The following is a 22,074-nucleotide window of genomic DNA, read 5'->3' as shown; positions in this document are numbered from 1 at the left end:
AGGCGAAAGCTCACAACAGCCTTGTCTTTCTGGAGAAATGTTTAGTTGCTTTTCGGCCACGGCCGCTGCTGCTTTCTGTCCTCAGCACATCAGCCAATAAGCAAGGTACTGAGGAGTCCAGCATCCTGAGGAAGGTTCTCAAACTTACACAGGTTTCTGTGTCCATGAGTGTGTGTGTGGGGGGGAGGTGTGGGTGTGAGTTGTATATGTGTGCGAAAGAGTATGTGTATACATGTGAGTGTGTGTGTGAGAGAGGGGGGGATGTGTATGCATGTAAGAGTGTGTGAGAGAGGATGTGTATGCGTGTGAGTGAGGATGAGTATGCATGTGAGTGAGGATGTGTATGCATGTGAGTGAGGATGTGTATGCGTGTGTGTGTGTGTGAGAGAGAGAGAGAGAGAGAGAATGTGTATACATGTGAGTGTGTGTGTGTGAGAGAGGGGGGGATGTGTATGCATGTAAGAGTGTGTGAGAGAGGATGTGTATGCGTGTGAGTGAGGATGTGTATGCGTGTGAGTGAGGATGTGTATGCATGTGAGTGAGGATGTGTATGCGTGTGTGTGTGTGTGAGAGAGAGAGAGAGAGAGAATGTGTATACATGTGAGTGGGTGTATGAGAAAGAAGATGTGTATGCGTGTGAGGATGTGTATGTGTGTTTGTGTGTGTGTGAGAGAGAGACTGTGTATACATATGAGTGTATGTGAGAGAGAGGGTGTGCATGCGTGTGAGTGTGTGCGTGTTGTGTTTCTGGGGTCATCTGAGGTGTCTAAGAGCCTTCTGGAGGAGAGGGAGCAGAGGAATGTGACTCTCAGAAACCTGATGTTACCTTTTCTTGATTCAAAGTCTTGCTCTTCACCAACACAGCTGACTCCTTTTTTTTTTTCTGGAGACCAGACATTGTTCATATAAAAGGTGGTATTTAATAGCATGTGGAAATGGTCTCTTGTTTGAATGACCAGAACTTCTATGTTGCTGTAGTGAGTGTTTTAATCTCTCGTGCTTTGAAAACTTGCTTGTATTTTGTTTTGTTTTGCCTGGAGTTGTATGGATACTGCATGAAGAAGGGGCTGATGTTTTGATTCGTCTCCCTTTAGGGGAAGGGTTTTATTTTCTAACTTTTCTAGCCAGAGCTCATATTGGTAACTTAAGAATTCAAATGTAAAGCCCAATGCTTCTATTTACAATGGCTCATCCATGGTCAGAGACCTTCTGAGGACTAACCTGTCTGATTCAGCAGTGGTTGGCAAGATGGGGCGTGTCTTGTTCCTGCTACTATGACAGAGCACCCCAACAAAAGCAACTCAAGAAAGAAGGGGTGTGTGTTGGCTTATAGTTTAATGTTATAGCCCATCATGGAAATCAAGGCAGTCCTCACAACCAGGGTCAGAGAGCAGCAAGCACAGGCATGTCGTTACTTGGATCTGGTTCTCTGTCCACCTTTCCTAACTGAGATTGATTTCTCGCGTTAAGTAACATAATAAATATAATCTCCCAAAGGCCATGAAGTTGGAAGGGAGTAAGGTTGAGTCTAGGAGGAGCTGGGGGAGGGGGTGGGTGAACATGATCAAAAGACATTGTATGCAAGTATGAAATTCTCAAAGGGTTATCAAATATATATTTTTTAAAAAGAGAATCTCATCTCTCCCAGACACTCTCAGAGGCTAACCTTAATCTAGACAATCTCTCATGGGTGCACCGAAGTTTGTGAAGTTGACCATCAACACTGACCATCATAGGGTAGCTAGTCCATCGGTGCTATGCATCCTGGATCTTCTTTCATGATGTGGAGAAGCCAACTCTGCCCCATTTCAGGAAATCCGAGACCTCTGCCTCCTTCCTGGGCATCCACACACCAGAGAGATTTCACTCTTATTTATTTATATTTTTAATGTCTTGGACTGTCTCTTGTTTTTCTGCCACCACATGTGGTCTGTGCTGGAGGTTGAACCCAGGGGTTTATGCAGGCTAAGCTAGCACCCTACACATAGAGCTACACTTCCAGCCCTTTTGCTGTGTATTCCAGCTTTGTGGGGATAAAGGAAACCAAAGCTAGGGTATGGAAGTTTGCGGCTGTGACACCATGTTTGCACAGTGACTGGAGGGGGCTCTACTGACTCTATCCTGAATACTGCCCCGCAGTGAGGTTGGAGGCAGGCAGCCAGAGGGTCCAGGCTTTCCACAGTCGCAAGGATGCCTGCAAACCAGCTCTTGGATGAAAATTCCTCTGATGAGAACAAACAGTGCGCTGGACTTTGACTCCCTGCTCAGCACAGGAGGCCCTTGGCGAGTTTCCATATTTACCAGCCTGACCCTGGGTTGTGGCCACTGGATGTGGTAATTCATTGAATTGGCTGCTGCTTACTGGATGTCCTGTGATCCTGTTGAGGCTGAAAAAGCCCATGGTCCTATTTTCCTGTCTTCTTTCTTTTTCCCTACCCCATTACACAGGAATGAATTATTATGTGGAATAGAGTAAACCTTTTCCTTCCCGTAAGTGAGCATGGGGAGGGAGCTGAGGAGAGGGCTCAGCAGGACAGGATGTGTGCCATCAAGCCTGACAGCCTGAGTTGGGATCCCAGGAGCCACATGATGGGAAGACAGAACAACCACATGATGGGAAGTTGTCCTCTGCCCTCCACATTCATGCCAAGGCACAAATGCTACCCCCTTCCAAATAAATAAATAAATAAATAAATAAATAAATAAATAAATAAATAAATAACATGGGAGCATTTTTTTTAACTGAATAATCATGGCTAAGTTTTAAAGTGAAGGCCAGAAAATGGGAACTTGGGTGTCTAAGATAAAATTTCTCATGTGTAATAGAAAAGGCAATGATTAAAATTTTTCTGAGTGGCTAAACAGATGGCTCAGCAGTCAAGAGTGAATGCTACTCCTATAAAGGATCCCCACATTCAGTTCCTCGTGCCCACACTTGACCTCTCATAACCTACTGTAACTTCAGCACTAGGAGACTTTGCGCCCTCTTCTGGCCTCCACAGGGACCTGCACGCACGTGCACATACCCACACACAAATGCACACATACATTTTTTTTAAATTCTGAAATCAGGGACATGCCTCAACTATGAAGGCAATGAAAAGGTGATTTTAAAAAGCAAAGATAAATACATTAGAAAAAAATAGCTATTGTCCTTTTAAAAATATAGTCATAGATTAGAAGCTAGAAAACATGGCAGGAGAGACTTGTGGGAAAACCTTGATCTTGCCTTGCTCTCTCTCATGCCCTTTCTCCTCTACCTGGTTATTAGTTTCAAGGGGACCCGATGTCTCCTGCTTACTCCAGTGTTTCAGCTGTGTGCTGGTTGGTCTTCATTGTCTACCTGAATGGATCAAGAAGTACCTAGAATTTTGGCATGCATATGGGTTTGTCTAACAGACCTTACAGAGATTGGCACGAGACAGCGAGCCAGGTGGGGAAGACTCATCTTGCGTGTGGGTGGCTCTGTTCATAGGCTGCAGGTCTGAGTGGAACAATAACGAGGAAGAAGGGGGAAACTCGTTCACTGGTGATGTCTTAGTGTTCTTTGCTGTGACGGCGATAAAAACCCTGACAGAACAGCTCAGCTGAAAAAGAAAGGGTTTGCTTTAGCTCCCCATTCCAGGTTGGAGTCCAGAACTACAGGAGAGTTATAGTGTCGTGAATCTGAAGAGGCTAGTCATATCCACAGTCAAGAGCAGAGAGAGGATGAAGGCATTCATGCATGTACTCGGCTCACTGTCTTCCCTCTTAGACAATATAGGATCCCCTACGCAGGGAATGGTGCTGCCCATAGTGGGCTGGGTCTGTTCACCTCAGTTAACTCAGTTAAGACAACTTCCCTCAGACCTGCAAACAGGCCAGCTTGAGCTAGACAACCACTGAGATTGTCTCCACCTTAGATTTAAGAGTGTGTTAAGTTGATAATTGCAGGGAAACATCACAGGTAGGTGTGACTTTTCCTGAGTGGTTTTTCTTGCTGCTGTCATTGACCATTGACATCAGACTCTAAGATAGTCCATTTTTCAATGGGGACTTCCATCAACATTAAACCTACCAGCCTTCAGCCTGAGTTACTGGTCCCTCTTATTCTGGGGCTTTCAGCTGCTCCAACAACTGAGCAGTGGTTGGCTTTCTCGGTTCTCCAGCCTGCAGACTATGGGATTCTATAGCCTCTGATCATGAGTCCTGACTAATACAAGTTGCCTCTTGTCTAACCCATGAAGCCCCCCCCTTTTTTAAGCATTGCTACTTCTAATGCACCCAACTGTCTTAGTCCTTTGGCAAATATCTCTCTCTCTCTCTCTCTCTCTCTCTCTCTCTCTCTCTCTCTCTCTCTGCTTGTGTGTGTATGTATGTGTGAGTTTTAGGGATTATATGAGGTGTTTGAGCCTCCCAGGAGAGAGAGAGAAGGAGATAGAAGGTTATGTAAATCTGGGAGCCCCCATATTTGTCTCTTTCTTAACTCAGAGTTGGGCTTTTCTGCAAGATGACTGACTTCCTGAAGTTGTTTCTATGGACCAGTCATTTTTATACAGAAGCAGCCTTTTGATTACACGCGGAAACCCTCCTGCCTGCTCGAGTGAGTTTTTCATCTTTTGGTAGCTGATTTTTGTTTTGTCTGTTAGCTGGCGTTTATGGACGTTATTTGAAGAGGAAAGGACCTTTTTTTGTTTTTTTTTTTTATTGTTTCCTTTGGGGAGAGGCTGGCTTTACTTTCTGATTCTCTAGATAGGGTTAATGTGTGTTTAGATGGAAGCCAGCAGACCCCCATGGCCTCTGATCCCAGCAGAGCCTGTGACATGGTACTATGATCTTCCTGTTTGCTTCTGGATATGTCTTGTCCAGTGTCTGTGTGACATGAATCTTATACCATAACTATTGTAAAACGTTACCATCTTCACAGCAAATAGCCACCCTCAACATTAACTATTCTAATAATTATCAGTTCCACAAAATACTCCCTGAACAGGAACGATAAATAGAACAGCCTGGACTGGCCCCTAACTCATGGCAATGCCTCTGCCTCTGCTTTATAGGTCCTAGGGTTACAGTTGCAATCACCATACTAGATAGACTCTTTCTTTTCTTTCCTTCTTTCTTTCTTTCTTTCTTTTTTTCTTTCTTTCTTTCTTTCTTTCTTTCTTTCTTTCTTTTTTTCTTTCCTTTCTTTCTTTCTATAAATTTATTTATTAAAATTTCCACCTCCTCCCATTTTCCTCCCACTCTCCCACCTCCCCATTTCCCTCTCCAGTCTTAAGAGAAGTCAGGGACTTCTCCCCACTCCATCCAGGTCTAGGAAGGTGTGCATGCAAACAGACTAGGCTCCCAAAAAGCCAGTACATGCATTAGAATCAAAACATTATCATTGGCTTCTCAGTCAGCCCTCATTGTCAGCCACATTCAGAGAATCCAGTCTGATTACATGCTCATTCAGTCCCAGGCCAGCTGGCCTTGGTGAGCTCCCATTAGATCAGTTGCACTGTCTCAGTGGGTGGATGCACTTCTCGCGGTCCTGACTTCCTTTCTCATGTTCTCCCTCCTTCTGCTCTTCATCTGGACCTTGGGAGCTCAGTCCAGTGCTCCAATTTGGTTCTCTGTCTCTATCTCCATCCGAATGAAGGTTTTATGGTAATATGCAAGATATTCATCAGTGTGGCTATGGGATAGGGCCATTTCAGGTTCCCTCTCCTCTTCTGCCCAAGGACCTAGCTGGGGACATCTCCTTGGACACCTGGGAACCCCTTTAGAGCCAAGTCTCTTGTCAACACTAAAATGGCTCCTCCCTTAATTAAGGTATCTTCTTCCCTGCTCCCATATCCAATGGTTGAGATAGAGGAAGAGTGGATAGACTTTCTTTAAGAGAAAAAAAAAATGTTACTAATGATAAAATATTGAAATATATAACAAAATTTCACAAATTTAATAAAAGAGTTCCAAGAGTAAAAGGCAATGAAGGATCAGAATTAGCAGTTTACATAAGGAAAAAATGCAAATGGTTGGTGAAACTGAGCAGTTTAAAATTCTAACAAATACATGAAAGATGAGTGCGGGGAGGCCAGTGCTTACACGCAAAGCCGGTGGAATCACAGGCGGATGGAAGCTCTGCAGGCAACAGTTTTGCAATATCTGCCAAAAGCCTTAAACATACATATATTATGTATTTAGGAGTCCCATTGCTAGGAATTTCTTCTCAGGGCATCATTAGAGATGTAGGCAGGAACAATTACTATGAGGATGAGAACCCTCAGAATAATTTTGATGGACAAAATGAGAAACTGTGCTGAATATGAAGTGAAATAAATATGTAATCATGTGCTATTGGGGGTAAAGAACACGCGTGTATACTGTATAACACGCGTACTTCTGCTGTCTGTCAGTTTTAAATGCGACTGCGCTCGACTGTAATTTGTATGTGGGTACTAGGATCAGATTGGTGGCTGTGCACTTTTTATATTATTTTGATGGTCTGTCTTTTTGGTATGTTGTTTCTGTGTGGTATTGGGTGTGCAGTGCATGCGTAATACCCGTGCATATGGAGGCTAAAGGACAGCCTCGGCTGCCATTCTGCAGGCTACTATGTGGTTTTTTGAAACAGAGTTTCTCTCTGAAACTGGAGAAGTATAGCCAAGCTGGCTGGCCAGTAAGCCTCAGGAATTGGCCTGACTCCACTTCTCAGCCCTGGGATTACAAGCAAGCACAACCATGTTTGGATTTTTTTTTTTTAAAAAAAAGATAGGTTCTGGGTCTCAAACTCAGATCATTGTGATTGCAATGCAAATGGTTTAGTGACTGAGCCACACCCCTCCCCTGCCTGCCTCGCTGTGTTCTGTAACTCATTGGTGGCGCCTTATAAGAATATTGGATTAGAATATTAACTTTTACTTGAGTCATATGTACGTTAGATAATTCCCATTTTGCTGTCTACTTGAGCTCCATAGCCTCCTGGGCTCAGCCTAGACTAGACTGTTCTGTTTACCTAACTCAGAAATACAATTTTCACCTGTACATATGTCTTCTATATAGACCCCATCCCTTTGGTTAAGGTCAGTCCGATCACCCCTCCCGGTCCTTCAGTTGTGTTTCCCCTTCATGGCTCCCAGCACTGAGTTAGTTTGAACTTCATCTTGCATTTGCCCAAATAACCATAATGGCATTGTCTACTGTCTTCCTGCCTCCAATCCATAATTTGTATTTCTGTTGCAGACTGATCTATCTGCAGGTGTGAGGATGAAATTCTCTTTATTTTGTTGCTGTCTTGAGCTTGCTATGCAAGTGCGAGGATTGAAGTTCAGATCCTCATCACCCACATAAATGCCCCATGGCCTGCCTGCAATCCCAGTGCATGGGAGGTGCAGACAGGATGTCCTGGAGCAAGCTGGCTGGCTAGACTGGCCAAATGGGTGAGTTCAGAGCCCAAGGGAGAGAGGCTGTCTCGGTGTGTAAGGTGGGCCATCAAGGAAGACACCAGATGTTAACCTCTGGCTTCTACATGTATGTGTGCGCACACACACAAGCATTAATACACATAGGCACACATCACAAGCACATACACCTACCAAAATAATCAAAATGTATGCTTTAACTGTTAATGCTATTTGTTGGCTACAGGTAGTGTAAATCTTAAGTTGGTCGTCTAGTGAGTCTGTGGAGTTCTCTGCCCTTAGAGTCTGGGGCGTTCTCCTCCCATGGGAGCTGGGAAGTTCTCTACCTATAGGAGGCTGGGGAGTTCTCTTCCCATAGGTGATTGGGGAATTCTCTCCCATAGGAGGCTGGAGAGTTCTCACCCATAGGGGGCTGGGGAGTTCTCCCAGCCATAGGGGGCTGGGGAGTTCTCTCCCATAGGACGCTGGGGAGTTCTCTCACCCATAGGAGGCTGGGGAGTTTTCCCACCCATAGGAGGCTGGGGAATTCTCTCCCATAGGAGGCTGGGGAGTTCTCTCACCCATAGGAGGCTGGGGAGTTCTCTCCCGTCTCTCGCTGTTGTATTTCTCTCACCCATCCATGTTCCTTGACTTGTATTTTAGCCCTTCTGCCTCAGCAATTGTATTGAGGGAATTAACAATTTCCATCGTAACTCTTTGCAAGCAACTCATTAACCAGTATATGATGCTTTATAGAGAGGATAATAATCTCATTAATAATAATAGCCTCATTAATAATTTCTAATAGGGTCCTTAGAAAGAATAAATGGAATAATTACTCATTTTGACTTAATGATTGGGTCCTTAGTGTATGCTCAGGACCCTAATCATCTTTTAGGGTTTTCCTTTAATGTTACCTTCTCAGTGGGCTTCTTGCTGGTCAGTCTACCTACTCCCATCAGCACATGTTGGGTACGTCCTGTCCTCTCCTCCTTATCACCCTGTGAAAAGACACGGAGGAAGTCTAATCTCACAGCCGTCTCTCCATCCAGTTCTGTTCGTAGACTTTGGTCTACCTTCTGGTCATCTTTCCCCTGTATGAGGAGTGAACTGAATACAATACCACTAAGCATTTTGTCCTGGAGACACTGTGGGTCGTTATAGAGCAACCTTCCCTGTTCTGTTAGACAGCTGCTTACTCCTCCATTCCACAGATGGCCCCAAGCTTAGGCCCTTTGCAGAGGGCCAGCGGGAATGGCTCAGAACTCTCAAATAGAGCAGTGATAAGTAATGACAGCGTACACGTTCAAGTGCATTTCCAGACTCGGTTTCCCAGAGGACAGTGGCTGGATCGCGTCCCAGTCAAAGGAAAAATGTCATCAAGTTGCCACCTAAAGAGCTCTACTAATCTTTTAAAAGAGAAACACGCAAAGCCCGGGGACAATGTTTTCAGTTGTGTTTGGAGCTTTGACAATCTGATAGACAGAAAAGGCTGCCTACATGTAATTTAATTTCTGTTGACCAGGGCTCAGCAAACTTTGTTTTCCTATAAAATGACAGTGTTTTCAGCTCTGGAGTCCAGCTTATGTTCTACCAATTTAACTCCACTGTAGCTCAAGAGCAGGTAAAGGCTACATAACTGAACAGACATACCTCGCTTTCAGTGGACTTTGTTTGTACATGCAGGAGTCCTGTCAAAGGTAGCTTGTGGCCCACAGCGTCCCAGTCATCTCAGGGGCATCTTCCATATGCCAAAGACCCATCCCTTGTGCTTTCTTTTTCTGTGAATTACTCAGATCCTTTCCAAATTTTCTTTATCAGTTGTTACTTATTTTGTTTAAAAATCTTTATTTTTTTATTTTGTGTGTATGGGTGTTTTGCCTGCAGGTATATATACCAGCTTTGGGGAGATCAGAGTAGGGCATCAGATCCCCGAGAACTGGAGCTACAGACAATTGTGAGCTGCCGTGTGGGTTCTGGAAATTGAACCCTGGTCCTCTGGGAGAGCAGCCAGTGCTCTTAACTGTTGAGCCAGCTCTCCAGCCCTCTTGTTATCTCTCTTAATGTTTTTTCTAGGTATTCTTTATGTGTTGATCCCATGCTTCTGCTAATATAACAAACGATCTTTTCTAATTTGTCGTTTGATTTTGTGTTTAGTAGTATTTTGTGAAGAGATGTTGGTGGATTGTTAAAGGTAAGTGTGTGTGTGTGTATTATGTGTGTGCATGTGTGCATATGTGTGTGTATATGTATGTGTGTACATGTGTGTGTAAAGTATGTATAGTGGTGTTTTTTGAGACAGGGTCTCATGTAGGTGGGGCAGGCCTTGAACTCCTGATCCTCCCACTTGCTAAGATTGTAACTAAACTCGACTACACTTAGCTCATATGTTTTTCCTATTTTGTGTGTGTGGTATAAGCACACATTTGTATTGGTGTGTATGTATATATGAGTGCGTGTACATGTGTGCGCTATGCATTGTGGGGGTCAGAGATTGACGTCAGGTGTTTTCTACTATTGCCGTCCACTTGATTTTCTGATACTGGGTCTTTCGTTGAACCTGAAGCTGACTAGTTTGCCTGGAAGAACTCCGAGTGTCTGCCTGTCTCTACCACTCCAGCACTGAGATTATAAGTATATACCACTTTCCCAGCTTATTATTACGGGATGCTGGAGATTGGGGCCAGGTCCCCACACTTACACAGCAAGGCCTTTATTAGCTGAGCCAGTCCTCTAGTCCCAACTTACAGTTTTTGTTTAACCAATAACCTGCAGATCCATCTGTCTTGACAGTGCAGTAGTTGCACAGAATCTAGCTGGAGTTTCTCGTGAGCTCGGTGTGCAGGAGGTGTTCTTTCAGTAGAAGGCCTTAGACTTCCCCAGCTCAACTGAGCCAGTCACAAATTTGAACACTTGAGAAAGTGTTACAGTTTCGGGTTTCTGTTGCTGGCTGAGAATGGAGGACTTTGTGCTCTTAGCTGCTGAGAGCTTCCAAAGCACTTGGCTCACAGTAAAACTGCCATAAAGTAAGTCCCCTTTAACTAAATGGCATGCTTTATAAAGTTTCTCAAAAGTTCTTTATTATTTACTTATTTGTAAACTTAAGAGGGTTTTGTTGCTTGTGTATGTGCACATGTGCATGCACATGCCGCGGTAGGCATGTAGAAGTCAGAACATAGCCTGTAAGAGTTCTCTCCTTCCACCGTGCTGGGCCTGGGGCTCAAACCCAGGTTGTCAGGCTTGGCTGCAGGCACCGTTACCCACTGAGATATCTTATGGTCCCATTTTCTATTCTTCTGATGTTATTTCATCGTATATACATACACCTCCACAATACATATGTGATCCAGCATACACACGGCTCAGATGTAAAGTGTCTCTCAAAAGGCTATGGGCTGTGGGCTTCGTCACTGGTTGGGGGTGTTGTTTTAGCATTTTCTGGAAACTTTAGGAAGCAGAGCTTAGTGGAGGAGTAGGTCACTAAAGGGTCCTTGTAGATACATTTTCCCTGGCCTCTTCCTGTCTTCCTGTCTACTTCCTGTGTGCCGTGAGATAAGGTGACCTCTCCTCTGCCAGCACTGACACTGCCATGATATCTGTCCAAGCAACGATGCATTGAACCTGCTGTGTCTCAGTTTCGTTTCTGTTGCTGTGATAAAATCCCCTGACTAAAGCAGCTCTAAAGAAGAAAGGTTTCGTTTGGTTTACAGTTGCAGATCACAGGCGATCATTAAGGCAGTAACTTGAAGCAACTAGAATATATCATATCCACTGTCAAGAGCAGAGAGAAAAATGCATGGTTACCTACTACCCTGCTCACTCTTCCTCTTTTATACAGTCCAGGACCCAACCCCAGGGAATGGTGCCGCCCACAGTGGGCTTGAGCTTCTCACATCCATTAAGATTAGCAAGACGATCTTCTACAGGTCTAGACAGATTCTCTTTGTGACTCTCTTCCCAGGTAATTCTACGCTGTGTCAAGATGACAATTGAAACTTTGGTTCTGAAACTATGAACCAAAATAAATCTTTAAATTGTTTGTCTTAGGTATTTTGCTGACAGAGACAAAAAGCTAACTAATAACACAATCCGTATCTATAGGCGTACTCATACACTCAGACATGTAATACAGTTATGAATGTAGAGTAAATGTATTAACTGAACTTTTAGAATTTATATTCATGATTTAATTTAAATGTCACTCATGATTTAAAATATTCATCGTATTTATGATAAACACATGAGCTGGGTTCGGAGAACCCATAGTGACTCATGGTTTCTGCCCTCCAGTTTCTCACTGTCGTATGGAGAAGGTAATGGCTATATAGCTAATTATAGTAGAAGTACATAGAGTGTTTCCTAGGCTGGAGGGACTGATTAATCACAGGACTCAGACAAGCATGAGGCTGTAGTCTCCAGCAGTGGTAAGGTCAGTCAGGGATGCATCTGAGTCTTCCTTTGCCCTTCCTTTCTATGGCCCCAGGGAAGCTGGTTTGCCTTCTGTTGCTGTGATAAAACACCACGACCAAAAGCAATGAGGAAGAGGAGGAGAGGGTTTATTTCATCTTACAGGTATATATAGTCCATCATCAAGGGAATTCAGGGGCAGGACCTGAAGACAGGAGCCGAAGCAGATATGGAGGAATGCTGCTTGCTGGCTTGCTCAGCTTTCTTTTTTTATACTGCTCACAGGCACCTGCCTAGGCAAGGCACCTCCCACCTTGGGCTGGACCCTCCTCCATCAAATAGCAATTTAGAAAATGTCTCAAAGAAATGGCCAGCGACTAGCCTGATCTGGGCAATTCTTTATTTTTATCTTATGTGTGTGCTTTGCCTGAATATACAGAGTCAGATAACCTAGAACTGGAGTTACAGATGGCTATGAGCCACTATTTGGATGCTGGACATCGAACTTGGGTCCTCTGCAAGAGCAGCCAGTGCTTTTAACCACTGAGCCATCTCTCCAGCCCTGATATGGGCAAATCTTCAGTTGAAGTTCTCTCTTTCCTGGTGACTCTGGTGTGTGTCAAGTTGACGAAAACAAAGGAATACCCTAAGGGGAGAGAAGAGTCAGCTGTGAATTAGATAAGGACCAGGGGTGTGGATCTTCTTGGTGGGGTGCTTACTGCTACTGCCGAGGAGGTGGGAGGAGAAAGGGAAGGGCCAAAGGAGCAGAAGTCCCAGCAGGCCTGGCAGGGACAAACCAGGGGTGAAAGAGACTGAGGGATGCCTACCTCCTTCAACATTTCAAAGAGGCCTGGAGTGTTGGTGGAAGAATTCCTTTTCCTATGGTGTGGGGCAGAATCCCACAAAGCACCATCTGTGTAAGGTTGGAGAACACAGTGAAGACATCTGCCAAGTCCTTCCTAATTCCACACAACCTTGGCACTCTCTTTAAGGCCCATTTCAAAAGTGTATTTCCTTCCTTCGTAAAGATTGAAAACTTTGAGGACCAGAAACCTCAGGCAGAGAGAACATGTTATGTTGGCTTGTAGACCCGCTGACCAGGCCTGATCTGGGTCTGGCCTGGTGTGGCTGCATCCCAGAAACCTCAGGCAGAGAGAACATGTTATGTTGGCTTGTAGACCCGCTGACCAGGCCTGATCTGGGTCTGGCCTGGTGTGGCTGCATCCCAGAAACCTCAGGCAGAGAGAACATGTTATGTTGGCTTGTAGACCCGCTGACCAGGCCTGATCTGGGTCTGGCCTGGTGTGGCTGCATCCCAGAAACCTCAGGCAGAGAGAACATGTTATGTTGGCTTGTAGACCCGCTGACCAGGCCTGATCTGGGTCTGGCCTGGTGTGGCTGCATCCCAGAAACCTCAGGCAGAGAGAACATGTTATGTTGGCTTGTAGACCCGCTGACCAGGCCTGATCTGGGTCTGGCCTGGTGTGGCTGCATCCCAGAAACCTCAGGCAGAGAGAACATGTTATGTTGGCTTGTAGACCCGCTGGCCAGGCTTGATCTGGGTCTGGCCTGGTGTGGCTGCATCCCAGAAACCTCAGGCAGAGAGAACATGTTATGTTGGCTTGTAGACCCGCTGGCCAGGCCTGATCTGGGTCTGGCCTGGTGTGGCTGCATCCCAGAAACCTCAGGCAGAGAGAACATGTTATGTTGGCTTGTAGACCCGCTGGCCAGGCTTGATCTGGGTCTGGCCTGGTGTGGCTGCACTTCCTACAGTTTCCTCGGCCTGCACTGACTTCCCAGCATGCAAATGAAACCGGCCTCAGAACCTCCACAAAGGGCCTCTTCCTGCTCACGAAAACAATGACCCTGCAGGAAGCAAGATAGAGTAATACATTTATTTTTATTTATTAAAGGAAAACAACCAACAAAAGCCCTTTTCACCCCGCTTCCTGGGTAATTAACAGACGTCTGTATGTGGTCAAGACCCGGTGGGTCATTGGCCAAGCGGGAAGTGACCTGGAGCAGGAAGTATTAGAGGAGAGAAAAAACAAACAGTCTAGAACTCCAGCTTGATGTGGGCAGAAAAGTGCGTTGACACTATTCACATTTCACGACTCTGAAAACCTGCTTTGAAGCCTCAGTTCCAGTAAAGCCTTCGCTCTGGCTGGTCGCTTCCACCGTACTTCTCTTGGAATCCGCATCTGGTGGGCTCTATGTAAAAGGAAGTGTTTTTTTGATGTGAGAAAAAAGTTAGTTAGGCTCGAATTAGCAATTTCCGTCGTGAGGCCTCAGCACTCTGGAATCGGATGCGGGAAGAACAAGTGTTTAAGACCAACCTGGGCAACATAGCAAAACCCCATCTCATAAACAAACAAACAAACCAACAACAGTAGAAGTTAGGCCTGTGTAGCAGGTCGGTGAAGGCGGAGTATGAGGTCAGCATGATTGTTTTTCTACTCTTTGTCTCAAGCGTGGTTTCCCATCTCGTGCACCCCTTGGTCTCAGTTTTAAGAATGGGTACCAGTACTTACCCGCTATCCTGAACGGTGCTAATATTTAAAAATAAAAGACTAGCACAAAGTCATTTTCCCTGATCCTAGCAAAGATTCAGTAAATGAGAGCCCCCCCCCATCTCTGTCTGTCTGTCTAGTCATCTTTTTTAAAATCTATCTTTGTTCTATCTCCTATCTACCCATCTGCATTTCTTCCCATCTATTATCATCTGTATGTCACCTGTCAATCACCTATCAAACTTCCTCTTTGCCTTCTTTCCCCATCCTTCCCGCTTTCATCCCCCCCCCCCGAGAGTATATGCACATGTGTATACAGTACACTATGTATTTCTTTGTCTGTGAACATTCTTTGGGTTCAATGTCGGGAAAGGACTACCTTGGTTTCTGTCCTTTTTCTGTGATGAAATGCCTGGTAAGAAGCAGCAGGAGAGAAGAAGGTTTCGTTTGGGTTCATACTTGAAGGATAAAGTTTATCATGGTAGAGAATTCACGGCAGTGGGAACCTGTGGCTGACTCTACACGTCTTGATGGACCAGGAAATGGAGAGCGCAGGATGTGGACAGGACTGTCCATCCACTGGTCCACTCATCCAGGGACCCCCTCCAGGCAGACCACCAGCTGGGAACTAGGTGTCCAGACGGAAGCCTGGAGGGACATTTCACATTCAGGCTATCACAAGGGGATGCAAAGCGACTCTGCTTGTAATGGGTTGGGAAATGAAGGACTTGTCTGAGCTCTTACACTGTGTCTATTCAGTGTTGGGTGCATGCGACCGATGTGACATGTTCTGAGATCATGGTCTTGTAATGAATATGTCTCCAAGGCACGGGGACAGGAGCTTTGGCAGAGATAGTCTGTTGACTGCATTAGTGGCCTGAACTCTCCAGGGGTCTTTAAAGTAGTCTACTCAAGATTTATTTCAGACCTATCAATGTGGCTGTTTGATTTAGAGCTGTGTTCAAATCCCTGCAGCCTTTTAAACACCAGGTGGGCATGGCCTCCTGTACTTTCAGTGCTGGGGAGGCAGAGATGGGAGTGCCAGGAGCAAGCTGGCTCGCTTGACTAGCTAGAAGAGCAAACTCCAGGTTGAAAGACCCTGCCTCCAAAAGTAGGGTGGACACCGACCGGGGAAGACCTCCATAGCTCCGCTGGAGGCCTCCACTAGCACCTGCACACATATGTAGGTTCTTGCACATGCACACATATGTAGGTTCTTGCACCTGCACACATATGTAGGTTCTTGCACATGCACACATATGTAGGTTGACTGCACACAAGCTCACAGGAATCTAAGGACTGGGAATGACGTGAGAAAAGATGTGTTAACTCCCAGGAGCTCTTGCTTCCTGGCTGTCAGTATTTTTTTTTACACGCAGGCCATGTCTGCACTTTCTGTGATATAAAGTTCAGGAGTGGGAGAGAAAGGACATCTTCACGGAGAAGCTTGAGGCCTGGTGGGGATGGGGGCAGTGAATACACTGTCAAACACGTGTGCCTTCTCAGCTAAATACAGCATGGTAAGAATCAAGAACATGTCTGTCAAATGCAGTGAAATCGGTTCTGTTAAAGCCATCCATGGTGCATGCCTGGGATCTCAGTTCTTAGGAGACAGAGGCAAAAGGATCAGGAGTTCAAAGCTGGCCTCGGCTACATGGGACCCTATTTCAAAAATACAAAATAAAATTTTTTTAAAAATCTGCCACCTTATCCCTCTTACACACACTTTCCACTGTGAAGACACCTTACCCTAGAGCAAAGCTCATAGCCGGAGTCCAGGCTTTCTTAGATTCACAGCAATACTGGCAGGGTCAGTGGCCTAAAGGGCCCTGGTGGCTGTGTGGCTAGAGGAAGGACTCTGGGCTTCCTGACAAGGGGTCTCCTCAGGTACAATGACCTTATCTGTTCTCTGCAGACCGTGGCAGGAAAATCAAGGCTGGTAGCCCCTGGGGGTAGGCATTGAGGCTCATCAAGCCTGCCTGAGAGAGAATGGGGCTGTTGGATCTTTCCGCACAGAACAGCCAAGCCAGGACACGACCCCTGGGAGAGGTTTGATTCTGGTAAACAGCAGAACTCATTTTCCAGCAAATAGATTTTCATTTTGCTTTTTTCCAGTGATACATTTCGGAATTATCACTGGAATGAGGTCTGATAGGGTCACCCAGACTGAGCCTCTCTTGCCTTTCAGAGATCCATCTCCTAAGCCCTGACTCAATTCTTCCAGGTCTCTCTCTGCTACTGATCCAGGGTATGGCACTCGCTCCCCATTCACCCCATTCCAGTGTGTGTGTGTGTGTGTGTGTGTGTGTGTGTGTTACACTTACCCATGAGGCCACATGTGAAGGCTAGAGACTGAAGTCAGCTGTCTTCCTCTTTCAGACTCTCCCCTTTATTTTGAGGGGCAGGGTCTCTTGTTGAATTCACTGATTTCTCTCAGCTGCCTGGGCAGTGAGTCCCTGAGAGCTGTCTCTGGCTCTCAGGGCCAGAGTTATGGTGATGTGCCCCCATCTCAGCTGTTAAATGGTGGTGGGAATGCAAACTTAGATCCTTAGGTTTGTGCAGCAGCTGACACTCAACCCACTGAGCCATCTCCAGCTCCCCTCCACCGTCAGTATTTTATCACATGCTATGGGACTTGAGGTTCTGTGAGCCTGAGATGGACCCTGACTGAAGTGACTGATCATTGATAGGAGGGCCCTCCTCCTGGCCGAGCAGCAGAAAGATGATTCGTGGGCTTTAACCTCATGGGAGGTTCTTAATTGCCCAAGTCACATCCCTTGTATCTGGGAGCTTAACAATTTTCTACTTTTGCTCTGGCCCAGTATCAGTGAGTCTTTGAATCCGACTTATCTCAGGCTGACATTAGATATCACATTGTCATCAGAGGAACATGAACTGGTCATAGATGTGCTGGCTAGTTTTGTCAGTTTGACAAAAACCATATGATAGAGGAATTGTCTCCACCAGATTAGCCTGTAGTCTATGGGGCATTTTCTTGATTGACTAATGTGGGGTGGGGCAGCCCACTGTGGCTGAAGCCTCTCCTGGGCAGGTGATTATGGGTTGCATAAGCAAGCTGAGCAATCTGGAGGCAAGGAGATGCCTGCAAGCCCGAGAATAGCATTCCTCAGCTTAAGTTCCTACCTTTGGGTTCCTACCCTACCTGAGTTCCCACCCTGACTTCCCTCAGTGATGCACACGTTAAGCCAAACAAATCCTTCCCTCTTAAGTGACTTTTGGTCACTTTTTGTCTTGTTTGTTTATCATAGTAACAGAAAGCAGGATTTGCAGAGCCGAGTGACCAAGATCTGAACCCTCTCTTTAAGATTGGCATCTCCTGCTTTCCCACAGAGCTACGCATCTTTCACACCTGGGTACCCTCTGGACCACTTCCCCTCACCTCCACATGGCTGTCTCATCACAGCCATCAACCCATAGCTCAGAAGTTAGGTTTCCGTACGAAGGTTTCCCATATCCGACGATGCTCATCTTTCATTGCTTTAACCAAATACAAGAAATGACTTAAAGGCTGGAGGATTTTTGGCTCATGAATTCAAAGTTTTCAGTCAACCATAGTGGGAAGCTGTGGCAGAACATGGCCGCTCACGTTACAGAATCCAGGAAGGAGAGAACACTGGATTCTAGGGTCTCGTTTTTCTTACCTTTGTGTGGGTTGCAGAGATCAAACTCCAAGCTTGCTCAGCAAACAGCATTATCTGCTGAGTCATCTTGTCAGCCCATCTTTAAATCATTAACATGTAAAATATGAGAAACAGCGTACAGGCTATCAATAAACAAGTCAGTGGGTCTGCCGTACAGGTGTTTTTCTATCACCATAAATACCCAGATCTGAATATTTCAGTAAGAAGCCCCCCCCCCCCGCGCCTCTTCTATCACCATAAACACCCAGATCTGAAAATCTCAGTAAGAAGCCCCACCCCCACCCCACACATGAGGGTGGTTTGTAGCTTAAGCTGGCCTTGAACTTGAACTCAGTAGCTGGGGATGAACTTAACCTCCTGATCCTCCTACCTCCCCTCCCAGAGCACTGGGATTACAGGTCTGTGCCGCTGTGCCCAGCTTTAAATTTACAAAGCAATGCCATGTCATTTGTGATCCCGTTTCTATTGTTTGAAGCCATAAAACAGCATGTTGATTCATTTTCCACGTGACTACAGAATATGGAAAATCGATTTGCTGACGTGTATGTAAATTCTGTTTCCTGGGTCAGGCATGTCTTCATGAAAAGGACTCCGTTCACTCGATGGTTCTCATTCTGCTAAGTGCACACCACAAGGGTCACTGAGGGCCCCACTGAGCATACACCTCATCTATGGAACAATTGTGTCTTTCTCTGGCTGGGCTCCCCAGGCCCGCCTTCTCTTTCAGTGGACTTGATGAGGTCGTTCCTCAGTACTTATCCTGCTTTTAGATGTGTGATGGATTGCATGAGTTATCCGTGGCTGTATACTAGTTATCCCAAACTTAGGGTCTTAAGACAGCATAGAGGGCTGGAGAGATGGCTCAGCAATTACGAGCAGATACTGCTTTGGTAGAGGACCTGAGCTCAGTTCTCAGCACCCACAGCAGGCAATTCACGACCACCTATGACTTCAGCTCTAGGAGACCTGATGGCCTCTGGCCCATATGCGTACCATCCCCCATATAAACACAAATGTAGATATGAATAAACTGCAAAAGTTGCGGCCCATACACCCCTAAGTTTCTGGAGTTTGGAAAGCTGTGTGTGCCTTAGCTGGGCTCTCTAGCTCATGGCCCTTCGAAAGGCTGCTGGGAAGCCACGCTTGTATCACCTCACCCCAATCTTCACTTCCAAACTCACCCACAGGGCCGTTGGCAAGTTCAGCTTTTTGAAAGCTGTTAGCTGGAGGCCATTGTTGACTTCATGATACTTGGACCTCTACATGAGCAACTTACCCACAGTAACTGACTTCGTCTTCCTGAGCAAAGAGATGGATGGAGGGAGGGAGGAAGGGAGGGAGGGGAGAGAGAGAGAGAGAGAGAGAGAGAGAGAGAGAGAGAGAGAGAGAGAGAGAGAAGCTTTTGGACCTCATCTTAAAGTCACCTGTTGCTTTTGTCATACTGTGTAGAAATCAGTTACTAGGGACCACTCCTTCAGTGACGTGCTTGCTCTACAGGCATGAGGGCCTGAGTTTGATCCCTAGAACCCACATTTCAGAAACCAGGCATGGTGGCAGGCACTTGTCATTCCTGCACAGGAAGGTGGAGACTCCAGGTGGGTCACTGGTCAGCTCACCTAGGCTTCTTGACATGTTCCTGACCAGCAAGAGACCTTGTCTCAAAAGAGCAAGGCAGATGATGCTTGAAGGATACCCAGGATTGACATTTTCCCTCCATATTCTTGCACACACACACACACACACACACACACACACACCCCACACACACTCATGCACATCCACTTGCTAGCTCTAGACTTTGAGAAGAGGTTGATTGACCAAGGGCGTGGATACCAGAAGCTGGGGACACCCCATGGTGATTAGCAGTAATTCAGAGGTTTGTGTGAGTGAGTCAGTGGACAAAAACCTCAGGCACTCAGGAAGACGGTCTTCAATAAGACACATAGCTTAAACTGAACCCAGCTGCTCCGTGTGGAAGGGGCTAAATTATACTTTTTCTATCTTTGAATTTCTTGGTTTTTAGTTTTGGTTTTGGATTTTCCAGACAATGTTTCTCTGTGTTACAGCTTTAGCTGTCCTGGAACTAGCTCTGTAGATCAGGCTGGCCTCAAACTCAAAGAGACCTGCCTGCCTCTGTCTCCCAAATGCTGGGATTAAAGGTGTGCACCACCACTGCCTGACTTTCTTGGGTCCTTTAACTTTAAAAATTGTTCTAAATTTAGTATAAAAAAAGTTGTCCCTGACCCTGCGTGGAGACACGAGTCCTGTCCAACGCGTTCTCCTTCTTCCTCTTGCTGCAGAAAATCCTGAGCGAGCCGCCCTGTACTTCGTCTCTGGCGTGTGCATCGGTCTATTCCTGACCTTGGCCGCCTTGGTGATGAGGATTTCCTGCCACACTGACTGCCGGCAGGGTCCCCGGAGGAGGTGCTTGCCGGACCACGAGAGTAGCTGTGACAGCAGCGACAGCGAGGATGGCAGCGAGGACACGGCCTCGGACCTGTCAGTTCGCAGACACCGCCGCTTTGAGAGGACTTTGAACAAGAACGTGTTCACCTCTGCAGAGGAGCTGGAGCGCGCACAGCGATTGGAGGAGCGCGAGCGCATCATCAGGGAGATCTGGATGAACGGGCAGCCCGAGGTGCCTGGCACCAGGAGCCTTAACCGCTACTATTAGGGCACAGTGTGGACCCCCAGAACCTCTACAGGCCATCAGGAAAGAGAGTGGGTTTTTCAGGCAGGGACGGTTTGTACAAGGGAAGCCAGCTCTCTGCTCATGTGTCTGGAGAGAAGCACGTGGCCGGCCTGCTTTCCCAGGGGCACGGGGTTTGCTTAAGACCCTTCCCTCTGGAGAGATAAACAACCCAAGCAGGAGCACCTGCCTTTCCAGACACCAACGTGGGAACACCAGCCCAACCTTCCCAGGTCTGGGAATGTTGCTGAGACGTCCTCTCCAACCACCTGACAACCACGTGACAAGCTGAAAGGACGTAGGGTCCTTCCCATTTTCTGAGGCGCCTAGAAGTTTGCTCAGACTTTCCGCTGTGTTTCCTTTACAAAAGGAAAAAAAAAATCTCATGGCTGGAGAGCTGGGGATATCAGGGTGAACTTGACCCAGAAAATGCAATAGAAGTGATTTGATTGAGATAGCATGATCTATGCTAATTATTTAAAGCTAATTTTTAAAATGAAAAAAATCGTGGCAACCTCTGCATTTTAACTGACACCTCAGGGATTAAAATCCTATCGTTTAGTCTAGTTCCCACCTTGTTCATGAAAATGAATAGAACTTACTGCATTATGGGATGTATTGGGGACTTAAGATAACATCAATAACCTCAAAGGATAAAGGGTTTTAGTTTTTAGTTGTTTATATGATATGTATTGACAAGCGTATCTGAAAATGCTGCATAAACACAAGCCGTGTGCCCTTCCATTTCGAAAAGAAGAAAAGTCTCTCACTTCAGAGACTCTTACTATTTAAATAATATTTTGTTTTGTTTTGTGCTTTTTTTAAAAAAAACAGTTTTGATTTCCAAGAAAAGAATGGGAACCAGAGGTGAGGATGAAAGCCAAAATTAAAATGGTATCGAAAATAAACATTCCATGAACATGCTCCTTTTGCTTCATGTCTGTCTGTGTGGTCACACATAAGCCTCTATGATCACCCTTCCGGATGGTATGAGCAGGTATGGCCTCTACAGGACCCCTGAAGGAGTAGGAATTAAAGAAGCCCCTCTGTGATAAGGGCCTTTGGTGTAGGGTACTGGTTGTGGTTGAGTTATTGTTAAGCAGAAAAAGGAACTGAAGATTTACCTAAGGCAAAGATAAGATAGTGACTCCACCCCTATTCCTTGGTGGAGAGAAGCTGGTAGGGAGGGAAAGCAGGCAGGCCCTAGGGAAGGATGGGAAGAGGACTGCCATATTGGAAACTGGGTGACAGAGTTAGGCAGTGGTTCTCAACCCGTGGGTCCTGATCAAATATCCTGTGTATCAGATATTTATATTATGATTACGGTTTGTAGCAGTAGCAAAATTACAGTTATGAAGTAGCAATGAAATAGTTTTAGGGTTGAGTGCTCATCACAACTTGAGGAACTGTATTAAAGGGCCACAGAATCAGGAAGGTTTAGA

At 45.9% G+C, this 22,074-nt stretch overlaps 1 protein-coding gene across 2 annotated transcripts in view; it reads left to right on the top strand.

The window, feature by feature from the left end:
- Eva1a (eva-1 homolog A, regulator of programmed cell death) overlaps positions 1-21,556 on the top strand; it is a 48,645-nt gene extending 27,089 nt beyond the window's left edge. For both annotated transcript variants that reach the window (XM_075983787.1, XM_075983788.1), the window contains exon 3: positions 20,244-21,556. In XM_075983787.1, the coding sequence (XP_075839902.1) occupies positions 20,244-20,617 (374 nt within the window). In that variant the 3' untranslated portion in view covers positions 20,618-21,556. The remainder of the gene's footprint in view (positions 1-20,243) is intronic.
- Positions 21,557-22,074: the final 518 nt, after the last annotated feature.

Source organism: Microtus pennsylvanicus, chromosome 8, assembly GCF_037038515.1.
Source record: "Microtus pennsylvanicus isolate mMicPen1 chromosome 8, mMicPen1.hap1, whole genome shotgun sequence".
Lineage (NCBI taxonomy): Eukaryota > Metazoa > Chordata > Mammalia > Rodentia > Cricetidae > Microtus > Microtus pennsylvanicus.
The sequence above is the reverse complement of the archived record's forward strand: the minus strand, read 5'-3'. Positions and strand labels throughout refer to the sequence as shown.